Source organism: Lytechinus variegatus, chromosome 3 (assembly GCF_018143015.1).
Source record: "Lytechinus variegatus isolate NC3 chromosome 3, Lvar_3.0, whole genome shotgun sequence".
NCBI lineage: Eukaryota > Metazoa > Echinodermata > Echinoidea > Temnopleuroida > Toxopneustidae > Lytechinus > Lytechinus variegatus.
In genome coordinates, this window is record NC_054742.1 from 38,243,241 (window position 1) to 38,263,165 (window position 19,925).

Consider the following 19,925-nt stretch of genomic DNA (forward strand, 5'->3'; position numbering starts at 1 on the left):
CCCACCCTTATTATGTGAGGAAAGTCATTCAATTCAATTTATTTCCACTCTAAAAAGCAACAATATATACAAATCAATACAATGTTCAATACATCTCAATACTAGTATAGTGGGGGATCATAAAAAGCACAAATGGTGGCTTGTCACTCTTTATGGGTAGCTTTGGATTTATAACTCATTTATCTTGTTCAAAATATTGTTTCAAGTTTGTGCAGGACCAGAAGCAAGAGACAATGTTTTTTTTTATAATTCTCATCACAAAAGCTGCATGCACCGCGATTCTAATCACATTGTACAAACCTATATAATTACCGCTATACATGTATAGCTGCCAAAATATTTCTTTTCCCCAAGTATCTTACGATTTGCACGTTCACTGGTGCTTTTTTGGTTCACAGCATACAAATTCGATATAATCATGGTCCGGGATCATAATGAAGCAAAGTGAGACACTAATGAGCATGCCCAACAAGGTGCCCAAAGTCGACAAACGATGCTGACATATTATATCAACGACATAGATTTTCCCAAATATGAAACTAGCAGCGTGTACGTTGCACACGCGCTGTGTTATTTCGGTGTCTCACTCCTATCTACCGACTTTGTACGCCCAAATTAAAAACAGATTATTTTGATGTACTTATGTTACACAGTTGACTAATGACTAATGAATGTGTAAATTGAAAAGTCCCTATTGAAAATCCTTTTAACCGGGTCCCTTGGCGGCGCCACGGTACGGGGCGCATGACGGTCGAAATGCAGGGGTTAGTAAATACACTGTAGAATTACATGATCCTTACCACACCTATGTTATGTCTTCCAATTGCCCCTTTTGTTTCATTTTGTAATCACTTGATCTTTTTTACTACTTAAAAATCACACGGAGCGGTCATCGGCCCTGTTTACAATGATCAACCTTGTACACTGCCCACCATTACGCTATGGTTCTACATTGATATTAAGAGCAGCAAAGAAATTTGAACAATGGATAATAAATACCAACGTACAGTAAATACCAGATATCCTCGCAATTATACTAGTAAACCAATTAATACATTACTAAAAGAATGCAAGACTAGACATGGTCATGGTTGCCCTCGGATGCCTTTCAAGTTTTGACATTTTTTATCTGGTCTTACAGTATATAGTAGGAAAATTCATCCAAGATGGTGCAGTATCGGTGTATATGCCTCTTCTTCACTGCATTTATACTTGGACATGTTTCTGCAAATGGTAAGCTCAAACATCACAATACATCAAACAGAGTAAATGTTATCTTACCTGTTGCTCAAACTACTGACTTATGAAGGCAAAATATATTGACGGGACAGAATTTTGGGCACAGTGCTTTTTGACACAGAGCGAAGCGAGTGAGCAAAACAAAAGTAGTTTCATTAGATTTTTTTTAATCTGACACGTATTCAGAGAAATTGGTAAAAATAAAGATGTTCTATAATGGATACCACATCCCCAGGAACATGTTTCATTTGAAAATGGTATTAATATATTCCAACCTTTATCGACTACATATATTATTTTGTATCACCGTTTGTTTCCTTTTACTAAACTTAGCCAAAATCACTTTTGTTTAGCTCTGTTCTCGGTATTATTTCCTTGTTTGATTATTAATTGACATCACACCGGACAGCTGATATAGTTGGATCTGTTATTTTATTTTATGTTATATAACATAGATTGTATATTATTAACGGTAATAACTGAACTAATTCAAAACAAATATATCGATCTGAATCCTTTGCCATCGACAAATGTCAAACTAGTGGTACATTAATGCTTCTGTTCTTATATAGGGTTCGAGAAGGAGCTAGAACACTTGAAACCAAAAGCCTGTGCTTCAACACAAACATCTGCAGCACAAGAAGTTCTGCAGAGACTTATTCCAATGCGATACCGTGATTTCACAGTTGTCGTTAACTCATCGCTTAGCGGGAATAATCTCGATACTTTTGAGGTACATTTACCATTATTGCTTTATCACCCCAATTACAACCAAGATAGTTGAGTTGTTTAGCATGATCACGTGTATAACGAATAACGAAATAACGGAAACAATTATAAATGCACAAAACTGTACTTTCGAAAGATAAAGTAACTTTTAAAGCTGAGTCTTATTTGGGGTTGTTTCATAAATCTATCCGTCTAGTGTTTTATTATTATTCTTATCATTATTGTTATTTATTTTTGCTGCTTTTTTTGTTACATGTATATTGATTCGATGATTGTAAACCTTTGAAAATCAATAAAACATAAAAAAAGAAAAAGAAATCTATCCGTCTATATATGCGCGACTGTTAACAACTCCTTGTTCTTAATCAGCAAGAGTATGAAAGCTTCAAACAAATATTGACTTTGCTTTGAGATGCTTGTTAATCATGTTAATCCACAAGTGCCACATTTTAACCTTGCCTGATGGGATCAAAATGATCGAGATTCGGATTTTATACGCATCCATGAAATAAGATACCATCCAGATCTTTGTTACACCATGGTTTGCACTTAATGGTTAATTCATTACTAATTGGAAAAGTAGAATTTATTAAATATTTGTCAAATCTAGATTCATTTTTGAACTTGTCAATCTAAAATTATGGACTTGGAAAAAATTGTATCAATTTTGTGGATGATGATCTAAATAGATATCTTCCAACGGAACCCATGTAAATGTGACTGGTACGACCGGAGTGGCTGTGGTGTGGGGTGTCCAACACTACCTTATTCACTACTGTAACTGTCACATCTCTTGGAGCGGTGATCAATTGCACCTACCACCTGATGGGCAGTGGCCCTTGATACATTCTCCGTTGAAGGTTACCAGTCCAAACAGGTAAATCATCTTGATTCTCATAACCAGGGTGTATGTTCTTCCTGGGTTTTTTTTTGTCAATGTATATAAGGGAAATGGATCAATAAGGTTAACAGGCACCTGTGACAATTATTGCTCCTTAATGTCTATGTAGATTAGAGAATAATTGTTTGGGCTGTTCGAGTTAGTGGTTCAGAATGCTGTCAGGTTTAGGATTGAGGTTTCCATGCCCCTGGGAAGCGGGTGTGCCAAAACACTCCCCAGTTTTTCTGATGTAACACCACACACAGCCCCTCCTGGAAATAAGGTTTGTCTGCTAAAGATTTAACCCAAATCTCCTTCATTCCAACGTGAAAAGGTGTAAAAATCAGAACCTCCCTGATTTTATTGTTTCACTTGATCTGAACATTTTTTTTATCCATGTTATTTTCTCTTGCGAATGTTCATAATTGTGAAGTCTACAATCATCAACGAACTGCCATAACTTGTTAAAGACGAAGTCAGCAACCAATATGAACTATTCCATCCCTAAATAAAATAAGATCCTCGAATGTTGGGCACCAGAACATCAACCTTGGATAACCCATAGGGCATGGTAGTGATAGCCTATGAATTTACTACTCTATTTTCTTTTTGCTTTCAGATTCCGGTTCTACCAGAATGTTTGCACTGTCAGCTACAGCTTTGCCTGGTGGGATTGGGAGCGTTGGGAGAGGCACATCGACTGGATGGCACTGAACGGTATCAACCTTCCTCTGGCTTTCAATGGACAGGAAGCTATCTGGCAGAAGGTCTACCTAAAGATGGGACTCCAACAGGAGGACCTTGGAAAACACTTTGGTGGACCAGCATTTCTGGCATGGTGTGTGTCTATGATGCATTATCATTTCTCAAAAAGTTGTTTGTAGAATATGTGTTTTTATAAAGGACTCAGTTATTTAGATGTTAGAATAATATTGCAGTTTTTCATGGAATGTTTCTCAGAAACTGTATTTCCACTAGTGGCTCTTGGAAAACGAACATTCTGTACCGATGAATACCAGCCATAATACAGCATAATATTTTGATTCTCTCTTTTGATCAGGGCACGAATGGGTAATATCGATGGATGGGGTGGACCACTACCCCAATCCTGGCATACTAACCAGCTTGCTCTCCAACATCGTATATTAAAGAAGATGAGGGACTTGGGAATGATTCCTGTACTACCAGCTTTTGCCGGACATGTCCCAAAATCATTTTCAAAGTAGGTGTAATTCTTTCTAGAAAAATGAAGGATTTCTTTACTCACCCCAAAGTTTGCATGTTTGTCGGTTCTTTTTTGGATTGTTTTCTGACAAGTAAAAAATGTGTGATGTATAGGCCTACTGATTGCTGGGAAACACGAGCATGTCCGTTCAACCTAGCGAGAATTGTATTGATTAGTTGATCATTACATCCCATAAGTGGTGGCACTTATTGAATTTCTGGGAATGTCTGACTTCGATTAAGTCTGAGAGTATGAAAATCTCCCTGTTATGTTGTCGTGAGTTTACCAGAAAAGTGATTTGCTAGTTATTTTACTATTTTTCCCCTCTGTAGAGTGTTCCCGAATGCATCTACTTCAGACCTAGGAGATTGGGGACATTTTGGTTCGGAATACTGCTGGTGTGTATAAAGATATAGACCACTGATATTCACACTTGGTATTTTTGTAATTTCTTCTTAAAATTTTGATGATTAATATGCATTTCAGATTTTGAAATATATACACAATGACTTTTTTTTGACAAGAGAGATGACATAATAGACTTTAACATAGGACGATTGTCATATTTAATCTGAGAAACAAAGCATTCGATTCTTAAAATAATTTCATTTAATTTTTATATGTTTGAGATATCACCTGCTACTTGTTGTAGGTTTTTAGATAGCACAATTTCATAACCAGTTCGATTTTCAATTAATTGCGTTTTTGATCGGATTATCTATTATCATTTTTATTCAATACCAATGCATTTCGACATGAATTAATGCTACTTTTACCTCGTGTCATGCTTTTTCTCCTGGTAGCACATCTCTATTGGATCCCCAGGACCCTATGTTCAAGGAAGTTGGGAAGGCATTCATTGAAGCTGTAAGTAAATGGGATGCTAGACACTGGTGATTATTGGAGGATATCATGGCAAGATGAAGGGCAGGTTAACAATGGAAAAGAGAAATGGAAACTTTACCTTATTGGGAGGTATGAATCGAATACAAATCGAAAAAGGTGTCCAAAATTCTGCAGATCTGTAAGCTTTGAATAATTCATATGTACGATTATAATATTGTTCATGTTGAGGTAAAATCCGTTTAAAAAAGTACTGGCGAACGAGAAATTAATTTTTCGTTTTTATTTTCGTTACTTGTAGATGACCGAGGAATTTAATGGTACTGATCATATCTACAGTGCGGACACTTTTAATGAGAACAGACCAAAATCAAGGTGAGTGGATACGGCTCAACTTGCTGAGCCTGGGAATACTTTCATGTACATGTATGAAATATAAGGATCTTTCAGAATTTTTGTCAGAAATGAAGTTTCAAATGAAACAAGGGAGTTGTAAAAAAAAAGCAAGGAATATTTCTTACATGATTGGATACGGGTACAGAGAAAATGAGAGAAAAGGTATACAGTATGAGGCAGGTGCTAAAAGATTACAACATGGCACTGGGAAGCGGGGTTGCTGAAGGACCCCGATATTTCCCTGGAGGGTGTTTCGTGTTCTCCATAGACACCACCCCCTGTAATTCTGATGTGGCTTGCAAAAATAAACTACATTTTGTAGTAGATTTTTTTTTTACTTGTCAAATTTCTCGGGACCGTTGTTGTTTTGCTTTCCATAATTACAACATTACCCCTGTATTAATTTTTTTCCTTGGCACCGCAATCATATTGATAACGATATTTCTACGGGAATAAAATGCAGTTTTTGTTAGTCAGTGTAATCTTTTTTGAGAGGTGACGAGTATCATAATTACGAACAAGTATGTCATAGATAAACAAAAACATAATTGTGGTACAAAATGGAATAAATAACAAATGATCTTCCAGTGTTATGTTCAGTTTCTACTCAATTTTATGCTCCATATTATGTTTACAACAGAGATTCTGGTTACCTCTCAGCGGCTAGCAAGGGGATTTATCAAGGTATCATTGGTGGGGATCCAAAAGGGGTGTGGCTCATGCAGGGATGGCTATTTCAAGATACATCATTCTGGGGTCCCACCCAAATCAAGGCTCTGCTTCACGGCGTGCCCATTGTAAGTATACTTCAAATAAAAAAAAAAGAGGGAATACGTAAACATAGTATGTTTGGTTAATTATTCAAGACCAAATGTAAGGATGTATATTGATTGAAATTTGAATAAATGCTATAAATAACTTTAATGAAAGGGTTTCAAAGGATCATGGCTACTTTATTATTTACTTGGTCGTATCCGGAAAGTTTTTTTCAGGGTTAATATGTGTCACGTGGGAAGTGACTATTTTAAATTATTTATCTACTGCTGCTCGACACCAAATAAGGAATACGCAAAAACTGAGGATTACAGTTATGAAAGATTTAATCAAACCTTTTCAATATTTCTTTTGATTTCTTTGACAATAATTGTACAAGAAAATATACATAGATGTGGATTATGGATAACAGAAATATAACTTAACTTAAACGGTAATCGTTGATGTGAGCCCCCATCATCCTATCTGGTCTGACACGCCCCACTTGGCCCTTGTGGTCGGTCCAGTTCCTGGCCTCCGCAGGTTGCGATGTCTCTTCCACTCGGCCTCCGCAGACTGTGTTACCCCTCGATGAGTAGCCCCAGATAAGAGAGATGTGGCTTCAACGAATTAGTGGACGAGATCGAGCCCCAAATGATGACATGATTTTTGACCAATCATGTCGGTGGAGAACCGGCGGCAGCTGGGGTCGTTATCTCGTCACCGACGTAGTCCCTCAGTTATAACTTAGACTGCCTACACGAACAGCTGTAGTTTATTCTAGCTTAGGTGGTTCTCCCTGAATTACTAAAATTGACCTCCTAATATACCCTATCGTTACTAGGAGTAACTGTAAAATTTCTACAAATTAATCCAAAGAATTTCAATGACAGATGACTGCATAAAGCAACACATTCTATGAATAAAAGACACTTCCTGTGCATCTGTACATCTACATTCATCAATGCTAGAGCACTCTTTGCTATGTATGACACCTGTATGAAAATGCTTACATAGAATAAAATATGACATCAACCTGGTACGAAGGGGGGGGATCAAGCGTTTCCAATGCTTGCTTTTAAAATATTAAAAACATATGTACCTACTTGCCTACAAGCCTTCCCTATCCTGGATGAAGTAAAAAAAAAATGTTTAACACATGTTATAAACTGAAACATTCTATAATTAAATTTCTTTCCTGACAATATGCAAAGCAAGGGAATGAAGCAAGCGAGTTGATCTCGGCTAAAGATCTGACGGGGAACGATTAGGTGTATTTGTGAACTGCAATCAAAAGGTTCTGTCACAAACCTATTATACATTCGACCGGGACATTTGAGCTTTTTTGTGGTTTCTGTACGTTTTGTGTTGTTCTTGTTTGTCATTCTATTTGATATTTTCTTTCCCCATTTTTGTGTTGATATCATAGGGGCGCATGATAATCCTGGATCTCTTCGGAGATGTCCGTCCGTTCTACAACTCCACCGAATCCTTCTACGGTCAGCCTTTCATTTGGTGCATGCTCCATAATTTTGGCGGAAATACTGGTCTCTATGGCAAACTTGATGCCGTTAATCAGGTATGAGAACAAGAATATCTAGGGACTGTTTTACGGATTCATATACGCAAGTGCTCGTTATCTGGGCATGCTCTGTATTTTGCTGAACCTCTGAGAAATGAATGCGGTGGTGCTTTACATGGGATCAGGACAACTACCCCCCCCCGGACAGTTGCCCCCCGGACAACTACCCCGAACAATTAACCCCGAGGACAATTACCCCCGGACAATTACCCCCGGACAATTACCCCCGAAGACAATTACCCCCGGACGATAACCCCCGAGGACAATTACCCCCGGACGAATATACCCGGACAAGCACCCCCGAGGACAATTACCCCCGGACAATTACCCCCCGAGGACAATTACCCCCCCCCCAAGGACAATTACCCCCCGGACAATTAACCCCCGAGAACAATTACCCCCGGACAATAACCCCCGGATAATTATCCCTGGACAATTACTTCCCCCCCTGCGGACAAATACCCCCCCGGACAAGGTAGGCCATTTTTGTTATTATATCACCACTTTGCCACACCTACCAAATTTCCACGGGGTGCTTCCTATGGGGAATAAGACAAGCAGCACCCTTCCCCCTCGGAAAACCTTCCCGGGGTCATATGTAAGATATAAAAAAAGTAACGATGTTTTTTTTTATCTTTCAGCTACAAAAAAAAAGAGAAGTTGAAGCCATTTAGTGAGCATCTGCTTATGGAGCATGCTACTTTCAAATTTCTGTCCGGTTGCATGACAATATTTTTTTCTGTTTAGTTTGATATTTGGCATTTTTATAGTCCAGTCTTTTGTATCTAGAACATAATTATACTTGGCAAATCATCGTCTATTCTGTGAAGATATTATAAATGAATTGAAATCTAGAGAACAATAATGATCATGATGATGTTGGAGGTATGGTAAGGTTCATGGTGGTTAATGATTTTTATGGGCCTATAGCCCTATAGGTGCTAATTACTAAGTACTTTTTTCTTGATTTACTGTTACAGGCCCCTTTCGCAGCCAGAAAGTTTGAAAACAGCACAATGATTGGCATGGGTTTGACGCCAGAGGGTATCTTTCAAAACTACGTCATGTACAACTTTCTAACTGACCTGACTTGGAGAGCAGAAAGCACCAACGTTACACAATGGTAAATTGATTTTATTTTCAAGACAATGGGCGAAAAAACGACTACCCAAAGAAAATATTCATTGAAATAATTATATGGTGGTCATAAAGGCTCAAGAACATTTGATGACGGGTGAAGTCATTATTTTTCGTATACGATTTTGCGATTTAAGGATTTGCACCAGTTCTGCATTTTTCACTCTCTCCTGATTTGCTTTGCTTTTCATCATTTGTAGAATGTTGACAATCTCAATCAAAGTTGCAAAACCTAACCGCTATCATATTTCATATGGTGCATGGAGTTGATTTATAGAAAGCGTGAATGCTTGTAAGTAAGCACCAAAAACGACCGACGGTTTAAGGTCCTCTCCGAGGGACCTGGAAATAAGGATAAATGCCTTACCGAAGGGCACTAGCGCTCCAAGTGGAAATCGAACCCGAGTCACTGGAATCCGAAAATCCCATTCTACCGACTGAGCTATCGAGCCAATTGGAGCTCCTCTGGCAGTCTCGCCTGCATTACGCGATTCAATGTTCCAACAGTGCTGACTTTCGAAGCGACTAGAAATAATTAATTGCACAAAAAAAACTATTCATATAATGATAAAAATACTACGTTCATTGACCCTAAATTTTATTTAACCTTCGTCATATGACCTGAAACTCGAATGTGATGTTAAGTAATACTTGATTACTCTTATGTCCAAGTTTTATGAATTAGTAAATTGACCGTAAATGACCTTTGACCTTGGTCATATGACCTGAAACTCGCGTGGGATGTTTATTGATATTACTGATGTGTCTAAATTTTATGAAGTAGATCCATAAACTTTGAAAGTTATGATGGCAATTCAATAAATACCCCCAACATGGTCAAAGTTAATTGACCCTAAATGACCTTTGACCTTGGTCGTGTGGCCTGAAACTGGTTGTTTAGTAATACTTGATTACCCTTATGTTTAAGTTTCATGGACTAGGTCTACATACTTTCTAAGTTATGATGCCACTTCAAAACTTAAACCTAAAAGATTCAATGTTGACGCCGCCGTCGGAAAAGAAACGGCGTCTATAGCCTCACTCTGCTATGCAGGCGAGACAAAAACTACATTTTGACCGACATTTTCCCGATGTCCCTTTTATCTGTTCTGTAGGATTGAGCATTATGCACAAAGACGATATGGATACACCTCCAACAAGAGCGAGGAAGCCACCGAAGCTTGGGCCATCCTGCAAGAAACTGTTTACAATAACAGGGATAAGTTTAATGACCATCAGAGCGCTGTTGTTGTCAGGAGACCATCCAATATTATGACACAAACAGTAAGTCAATTTGATTGGTATTTCTTCACATGCAATGTACTACCACAATAGACTGATGAAAGAAATTAAGAATTTTCGATCCTATAGAATGAGTGCAACACCTTGACTGCTGACATTCGATATATATTTATATCTGATACCCATTTCAATTCTCATTAAGGTTTTATTTAATTATCTGCTGGAGCATTGGTAAGAACATTCAAAGAGAAGCAGAACGAGTGATATAATTATCACTAAATACATTTAAACCACCATAGACCGACATTTCCAAAGTTTTAATTGATTCATAAATATTCCTCGTAGGGTGACTCGATCACAATCATCGTGTGAATAAAATGTTCAATATGAATAAAGCGCTTGGGAATAGGGATATGTATCAATATCAGATCATAGTTTGCATTTAAAATGACACGGTGCCACATTGAAGGTTCGCATATGAAGTCCCACTTATTGTGCGAAGTCCGAGCAAAATAGGTCTACATGCTGCTATATTGATAAATCTTATGCAACCAACTTTACATTTTGGGCGTGACGAAATAATGATAGGCTGGGGAAAATACTTCGTAACAAACTCAGTGGGATGAGATAGATGACCACACACATTATTTCAACTCGTTATGAAGAAGAAGGAAATGCACATTTGCTGGAGGTCACTATAGTCCGCGCATCCCTGATTATACTGTTTCATCATATAATTTTACGCAATAGATTTGGTACGATTACACAAAGGTTGCGAAGGCATGGAAATATCTTCTTCAGGCATCGGATGAATTAGGTTCAAGTATACTGTTCAGGTCAGAAAATCACTTTCATACACTTCACCTTCATTCCATTGCAAGTTAAAAAATAGACGATGGTCTTGTGTCTGTTTCACTTGTATTAATGAAAAGATGAAATGAATATTAACAACCGTTGTTTTCTATACTATGTATTCAACAAAGAATAAAGCTGTAAAATTGATAATGCAGTACCACTCTAAATAATCATGATCTCAATTAAAGCCCTTTTTCGATATCGTTAAAAACTTCACTTTTAATCCATTTCTGTTTCCGTTGATGTCTTTTCTTCTTTACACCTCGGGATTGTGGGTGAGCGTGTGTGTGTCGGGGGGGATAGATGGTCTGAGATGGGGGCAGACCTAACAAACGTCCATCACACTCCCGTATACAGAGTTTCAAATAAGAAAATCTATCAATGTATTTTTTACATCAAATAAACAATGCATTCACACTTTTAGATACGATTTAGTGGATGTGACACGAAATGTTCTACAGGATTTAGCATTTGACTTCTACAAGAAACTTATGGAATCCTTTCGTGCAAATAACTCCTTAGCTGTCAGGTATGTAGTAGATCAAATTGAAAGTAAGATATTTTATCAATATTTCATGATGTATGTGCGTATGCGTGAGTATAGATGTATGTGCGTATGCGTGAGTATAGATGTATGCCTTCAAAAAGACAACGAAGCAAAGGTAGAGAGAGATGGACAACTTTTAATGATTATACTGTCTTAAAGCTTTTTTTAATTATTATCATATTGATCAATATACTTTATTAGACAATACTTTTTCAAACAGACATCTGCCTTCTTTTGATGATAATAAAAGAAAAAGTATGATTATATATTAATTTACTTTCCCATAATATATTGGAAATAAAACCTGTGTGCTCCCCCCTTTGCAAATGAGAAAGTTTCTTTCTTTTTTTTGCTTGTCAAATTTTTCATCTGGAAAATATGCCCCCCTCCCCAGATCGAGTTGGCAACCTTAGAATATCATTTTTCTTAATAATTAGACACATTTCTAACAGAGAGAATGTAGTTTTTATATTACTCTACCCAAAACCCGGGACCACAATACGACACGAGGATGGTAATTTCAAAGATCAAGTCCACCCCACAAAAAATATTTGAATCGATAAAGGAAAATCAAATTAGCATAAAGCTGAAAAATTGATCAAAATCGGACGTAAAATAAGAGTAAAATAAGTAATAAGTAAAATAAGTTACGACATTTTAAAGTTTCGCTTATATTTCACAAAACAGTTCTATGCACAACTAAGCAATATGCAAATGTCCCAACTCACTATTTCATTTTTTTTAATTCTACAATATTTCAATTTAAAGATTCCACATTAAGGACTCACTTGACTGAACCATTAAATGTTAAAACGATGATTATTCCACATCTAAGGAAGAAATAGATTTTTTTTACAGGACATGGGGGGGGGGGGATTTTTAATATTTCGTATAATGATATACAAAAAATAGTGAGTGGATAACATCATCAGTTCCCTCATTTGCATACGACCAGGATGTGCATAAAACTGTTTTGTGCAAGTAAGTAAAACTTAAAAATGCCATAACTTTCCTGTTTTAAATCCGATTTTCATGAAATTTTCAGTGTTATGCTTGTTGAATTTTTATCTTTTCATTTGAATTATTATTTTTCTGTTGGGGGTAGACTTGTCCTTTAAAGATTAACTGAAATGACATTACCCTGATCAGAGTTGGAATTCTGTAAGCAAAAAAGTTCAACGTTTCTAGAATTCGTAGGCCACTTTTGGTTTCAATATTCTTTGTTCTAGAATTAATGGCACCCTATTGTGTGATGTTATTCTTGATATGGACAACATAACTTCCTCTCATCAAGACTGGTTACTAGGAACATGGATAGAGGACGCCAAGTCCTTAGCAACCAATGATGATGTACGTTCTTCTAACGGTAACCGGTTTTAAAGATTTTTTTAAGAACGTTATCATAACACACAATACCAGATAGTGTATATTTTAGATGTCTTTAGTAATGTCTGAATATTCGGTTTAGGCCCTTTATTCACGAAAATGAGTGCAATTACATTAAGTGTTTAAATCATTCTAGCATGAGAACCCACATTTCTTGAACAGCCTAACAAGTCATGTTGAATCAAAACAGAAAACAATATCATATGCAGGATATTTCACCAAATTCGCATGTTGAATAAGAAAGAAACGGTATTTCAAATCTCATTTGTTGCTTAACAAAAACAGTTCTCCAAAAATATGATTTGTAAATGAGGAAACCATTGATGCCAAAAGTTTTTTTTTCTTGTATTTGCATTATACGTTTACAGAAGCGTTCCACTCGTCTGCCTTACCATTGCCGTCAAAATGATTGCAATCAATATATATATATTTATTTCAGATTTGACATAAGCCCCTTTTACACCTTGACGGATGCAACACGGATCATCACGGATCTCAGTCCGTGATGATCCGGGGTGCCAAATTTGTATTTTCCTAGCATTCCCGGAGTGAGTAGGAGTTAACTGGTTATTAACACGGATATGTACGGAAAAGTACGGAGTCTACAAGGATAGGCAAGGTAGCAATAGGGATCCTGTTTGATATGCTCCCGGAGCCAACACAGAATACCCGGATGATCACGGATGTTACTGGGTCTTTACACAGACCTTACCATTTCTTGTAACCGGCATCTTGCTAGAATGACGTTTCGTCCCTTTTTGCAGCATCTGGAGCATGCTCGTGCTTGGTTATGAATACGGACTATTCATGTACGCAAACAATACAAACATTTGACCCCGGATAAAGCCGGTATCAACAAGGATCACCCGGTTCTTACAAGGAGCCTCCCGGATGCATTCGGTAGCTACACGGATGTACAAGGAGGCTACAAGGATGAACACGGATGATTATCAGTCCGTGTACTCCGGGATGAAAAATTGAATATGTTCAATTTTTCTCCCGGACATGCCGGTACATCAAGGATGGCGCCGGATGAGTAGCCGGAGTGTACACTGTAGTCCCGGACTGTACACGGATGACCCCGGATTGACAATCCGGGATGATCCGTGTTGCTTCCTTGAAGGTGTAAAAGGGGCTTTATATTATCAGTCTAATTACTATCATGGTAAACATAATGTGTATATATCATAATTGTTATATATATATATATATATTATATATATATATATATAAATATATATATATATGATTAGTCTAATTAGTCAATGCCATGGAATGACTGTACTCAATATATTTGTTTTATACTCTTTTTTCCTACTCAGGAAGAAACACTGTATGAATACAATGCAAGAAATCAGATAACTCTGTGGGGGCCTACAGGTGAAGTAAGTAATCCCAAACTCTTCCATGGTTGCTAAAAAGAAGTGGATGTTTTGGGGGTTAACTTTGTCTTCATAAATAGCCTTTTTTATGTTTTTTGTTACTTACTTTTCTGTATAATGCAATTACACTGAGCATGTACACCTGTACGTTGTGATCATTTTTTTTCCACCTTGCAGTAAGATTCTAGGCATCTGATTGGTGACTTGGTCCAATACGCAGTCATAGAAAGCGAGACAGATTATGGGATAATATACAAATATCGACTGCTTTGTTGATAGCAGTTATAAATGATTGCCAGGTGGTGACTTCCCCCATCAGCCCAGTGCAGTCGATTGGCTTAGAATTTTTGATACACCACTAAAGGCATCTACCAAAAAAAAGCAGTCGATAATTCTTCTAAATACTAGAGACAGTTTACCAATTGATGCAAAACAACAATAGAAACTGAATCCTATTTCGGACATTTTTATTATTTTTCTTCCTTCATTTTGTCATAAAATCATATGAAGTCATTTAACTTGAATTTAAAATTTTACCATTGGCAGATTCTTGATTATGCAAATAAGCAGTGGGGAGGATTACTTCGAACGTAAGTGTGATATAATTATGATTGAAACAATATGAGATGAACTAAGTCACTTACCCTTTTCCAAAATTATAAACCGCAAGTAACTTCACGTTAAATTTTTAAAATTTTGTGATGAATATGACATTTTATTTGAAATAAAATTAGTATCATTCTTATCCCTATATTTTGTGACCTCATACTCAGTAGTGCTAACAAAGTTATTTTTTCATAATTCTCTTTTGCCCTTGATAACGTATTTACTTCATTGAATTATTTGTTATTGCGTATGCAAAATGTTCTGTTTATATGATTTATCCATGTTATCTTAGTGTCTTGTATGGTTCCATCAAGCACTGTTCATGAAAAAAAGAGGAAAAAGGTCCATTCCAAATATGCGCTTTAGCTAGATAATGAAAGGTTTTTGATACATAACAAGCAATCCATATTAACTGGACTACTATCAAATATTGGATGCTATTACCGAAGCAATCCGTGACGGGTCTACGTGGTGGTTCCATTACGGTCTGATCCATCTGAAGTGCAATAACGCATGCCACTTTCACAGGCAATAACATATGACAAATGCAGTTGAGAATATATATTTTTAACATTTATTTCTAACAATCTGACATTGAAAACAAAAGATGCATTTTTTTCCATTTACAGAGTGAATATGCATTTAAACTCGGATATTGTATATACAATGATATTCAAGTTACCAATAAGATGTAAAATATTTCTAGGCGTTTATTAACAATTATTAACCAGACACGATTCAAAATTCCATTGTCATCTAAATTGTCCACATACACAAGAGAAACGTTGAATTAGTAATAGTCTGTTTAATCACAACGCGGTGAGGGGCATTTTAATACAACAACGAATTAATATCCAGTTCAGTTTATATCGTCTAAAACTTGTTTATTTCAGGTATTATTATCGTCGATGGCAACTCTATATACAATACCTAGAGGGGTGCATACTAAATCACCAACCTTATGACCAGAATAAATTTAACATGATATCTTTTACTTCGGAGAGCAGGTGGACTCACAACAGAGATGAATTTCCAACAAAACCGGTTGGTAAGTGGTCCTTTTTTTGACAGTTGTAAGATTCTTTTACTGAATCGAATCCAAATTTAGGAGCAGAAAAGGGTTGTGAATCGTGGCCCACACAGGGACCCGCAAGGGGGGGGGGTGGCATAATGCTCCTTTCCCTGAGAAATTTAAATATTTATATCTGATTTCAATTCTCTCAAAAACCGAGCTGGACATGCACCAGATGGTCTATTTTCAATAAAAAAATGCAGGGATATCGCCCTCTTCACTGCATTCACAAGGTCTAGAACATTTGGCCACCACCCCCTCCGAAAAAAAACCCTGCGTTCGACCATGAACACTGTATAAAAGCATATATTACTTATAATTTACACGGACGTTATTAACACTGTACAACATGTTTGATTTATTTTACACATTATGCAAACAAATGAAATTGTATACACTGTCTTGGAAATGGAAAAATATATATTACAGAATAGCCTCGGTAAAACTGTCTACGGGTCCATGTTAGACAATATATTGTGACATCATGCAACCGTTGCACCTATAAAAGTGTGTGTTTTCGAAAGTCAAACGCATACCTAAAATCTTCTAGATCATACTTCATATTGAAATAATCATTTGACGCTTGACCCAGGTGCTTAACCACTCGTAAATAGAAGTAGTAGTAGAAGTCGAAGTAGTAGTAGTAGTAGTAGTAGAAGTAGTAGTAGTAGTGATAGTAGTAGTAATAGTAGTAGTAGTAGTGGTAGTAGTAGTAGTAGTAGTAGTAGTAGTGTAGTAGTGTAGTAGTAGTAGTAGTAGTAGTAGTAGTAGTAGTAGTGTAGGAGTAGTGGTGGTGGTAGTAGTAGTAGAAGTATTAGTTGACATGGTAATACCATATCATCTCTAAAGCGCAATTTCTAATATATATATATATATATATATATATATATATATATATATATATATATATATATATATATATAAACACGTTCTAAAGTTGACAAAAGTGAAAAGGAAAAAAATGTTTACAATCATGAAAATAGAATGAATATAACATCTGGATATGTGGATAAGAGGGAAAAAATTGTCAATACAATCTTGATCATATTTTCATTTTCTTGCAGGAGATGCGGTGGCGATATCCAAAGGCCTTTACAAAAAATATGAGCCGTTTATCAAGGAGTCACTGATGTTAGGCATATATAAAAAGAGAATGAAAGATGTATTGAAACAACGCTTCACCAAAGAAGGGTTACCTTATTCATACATGTACTGGAAAGACTAAAGGCTAAAGGAAATGTTTCGAAAAATAGGCCTGAAATCGAGACTCAAAATAAGAAAGTTGGACTTAAAACGAAACTGGAAAACGTTTGAAGAAAATACGGCAAATGATAAAAATCTGTATTCTATTAGATAACTTACCTTATAAATAGTTGTTATTATGTTGAAAATAGGCTGTCATAATTATGATGAGATGTCGAAAAACATTTCCCCTTTTTAATCCGACAAGGAATAAACCTTTACTTTTTATGTCTGTCTTTCTGAAAGACACATATTTAACTCATATATATATATATCATTTCATTGTTAGATTGCACTTAGAGTGAATGTGAGGGCATTGTTAAGTGCGTCCCAGAAAAAACGAAACCGATATTTAGAGATGATTTATCATAACTTAATCATAAATACAATTGACAAATGACCTACCATTTTAAAGCTTAGAATCTCCTCGTTCATTTGAAATTACTAAGAATATTTCTCATTCACGCATGATTGAGCAAAAACAATTCGAAGATAGGATGCCAAAAACCCATTTGGCGGGGGGTATCTGAATTTCAAAAAGAAATCACATGACTAAAAAGTTCAATATCTGCTCTTTAATTTGATAGCCTAATCACAGAAAATGGTCAAGAAGTAAAAAAAAGTTATGATCCCTCGAAACAATGCTTGTATTTCAATAATTTCATTAAATAAATGTGTTTTCACTGGTTTCCCACAGAAGCTAACCCATGGTAACAAAAGACTTAACGCATGGCTAATCGTCAACAAAACGGAGTGTCGAGTGAGTTTGAACGCTAGCCTGTAAAACCTCTTCATTTTATGAAATTATTAAAATTCAAGCCTTATTTCAAATAACCAGAACATTGTTGTTTCTTGACCATTTTCTGTAATTGAGGTATCAAATTAAGGAGCAGATACTGAACTTTTTGAATATGTGGTTTTATTTTTAAAACCGAGATACGGCCCGCCAAGTGACTTTTTGGTATCCCCTTTTCAAATTGTTTTTCCAGTTATTCCAGATGAAAGAGATTCTAAGCTTTAAAATGGTAGGTCATTTGTCTATTGCATTTGTGATTAAGTTATGATAAATCATCTCTAAATCTCGGTTTCGTTTTTTGTGGGACGCACTGTACATTATGGAGAAAGGGAGAAATTTCAGATAATTCTACTCTCTAAGCATGCTCAGAAGTTATTGTGCTGACCATCTGTGTTTGTTTTCAACAATCATTAGAATCGAATCACTAAAGAACTAGGAAAACGGAACAGGGTTCATTATTTTGATGAAGATCTAATATATTCATTATGATTTGTTTCAAGTAGCTTCATTAACATAGGCGGTTTTATGAGAGTATTTTAAGACATCACTCGCTTTTTGACGTCCAAAAGGTCACTTTCCAGAAGAGGTAGAATAAGAATATGAACGAGAATTAAAGCAAAACAATGCATAGAATTTGGAATCGAACTGAAACGTAAAAATTAAATAAATGTGTAAATACCTGTTTACCTGTGTCGCTTATGAATATAAAGAAATTAACATGTAGTTGATATTCAAGGGGTCTATAAGATACCCAATACATATCATCGTGCAGGTGTTTGTTGAAAAGAAATCTGATTTTTATATAACCAGTGCTATGTAATTTTACTGATAGCGACGCATTTACTTCGTTAGATAAAAGGAAAGGTTTCAGATAGTTTTATCAAAATGTAAAGACACACTATGGTTTTACAAAGTAGTGCCTTTATCCCCTTTATATCGATGTGTATGTATGTATTCATGAACTCAAAAGAATAATTTACTTACATGTTTCTCTCTCTCATTATGCATTCCTAATGTCACCCCTTCTTGGAAACCGAGACACTGCAAACTTCGGTCAACACAGTTTCCCAACATTCCTTCTTTCAGCAACAATGTAAACTACATGGATCTAAATACGATTACCACCTTAATGCCTAAAGAAAATATATAAATATTATGTACATCACTGAAAAATATTATGAAGAATTCTATTCCAGACTATTCAAAAGATTATTCCATGAAAATTGTAAAAGGAAAATATTAATTTGAAAGAAAGCATGTGATTTTATCACTAGATTCATTTTGCAATAAAATGAAATCATTTCCCAAAGTTTGGACCTCTTTACAACTATTCCAAGCCTTGAAAAATCACTATTATGATTTATGTCATGATACATAAATAAACTTGACATAATTATGTACAACGGGCGCAATGCATTTGAAGCGAGTGACTGTATTTATGAAAATTATACTAGTAAATCATTAATAAGATAAAATTCCACGAGAATGTTCACATTTATTGTATTGTACAATTTTATATACTTATAACTTAATTCTTAAAGATTAAGAATGAGACCTTTTAAAATGCATAAAAGCAGTGTATAATTTCTCAAGAGGAATCCCGATACATCTATACAAATCTATGTACTGAAGAGGTATATATAAATAAATATTCCAAAATGTATTATTTCGATATATGTATATATTTTTTCTGTTATTTGTTTTAATAATTTAGAAAAAAAAGAAATTTATCAGGTATAAATATAGTTCAAGAAGATTGTTAGAATGTATGTATGCATATGTTATTCATTATGTCATTTGCTTATTATTATGTTATGTTATATTATTTTGATATACGAACAAGCACCTGAATCTAATCATGAATCAAAATGCTAAATACTTTGAGAAAAATATTCACTAAGTACGTTTCAACGTGACAAACCCATCATAATCAGACCATCCAGATTATATACAGTGCGTATAAAAAAGTTTACAGTAAGAAATGATCCTGTAAAATTATAAATTAGTAATATC

General features: G+C 35.7%; 1 protein-coding gene across 1 annotated transcript; it reads left to right on the forward strand.

The window, feature by feature from the left end:
* Positions 1-1,101: 1,101 nt before the first annotated feature.
* Positions 1,102-17,181, forward strand: LOC121412206 (alpha-N-acetylglucosaminidase-like). Its single transcript, XM_041605114.1, has 19 exons — positions 1,102-1,233; positions 1,812-1,972; positions 2,658-2,845; positions 3,468-3,686; positions 3,909-4,070; positions 4,406-4,471; positions 4,877-4,940; positions 5,218-5,291; positions 5,953-6,109; positions 7,495-7,644; positions 8,628-8,770; positions 9,900-10,068; positions 10,777-10,862; positions 11,306-11,410; positions 12,658-12,778; positions 14,137-14,199; positions 14,743-14,786; positions 15,696-15,850; positions 16,939-17,181. Exons 1-19 carry the CDS (start codon positions 1,167-1,169, stop codon positions 17,097-17,099), a joined length of 2,355 nt encoding a protein of 784 aa, XP_041461048.1. The 5' UTR covers positions 1,102-1,166; the 3' UTR covers positions 17,100-17,181.
* Positions 17,182-19,925: the final 2,744 nt, after the last annotated feature.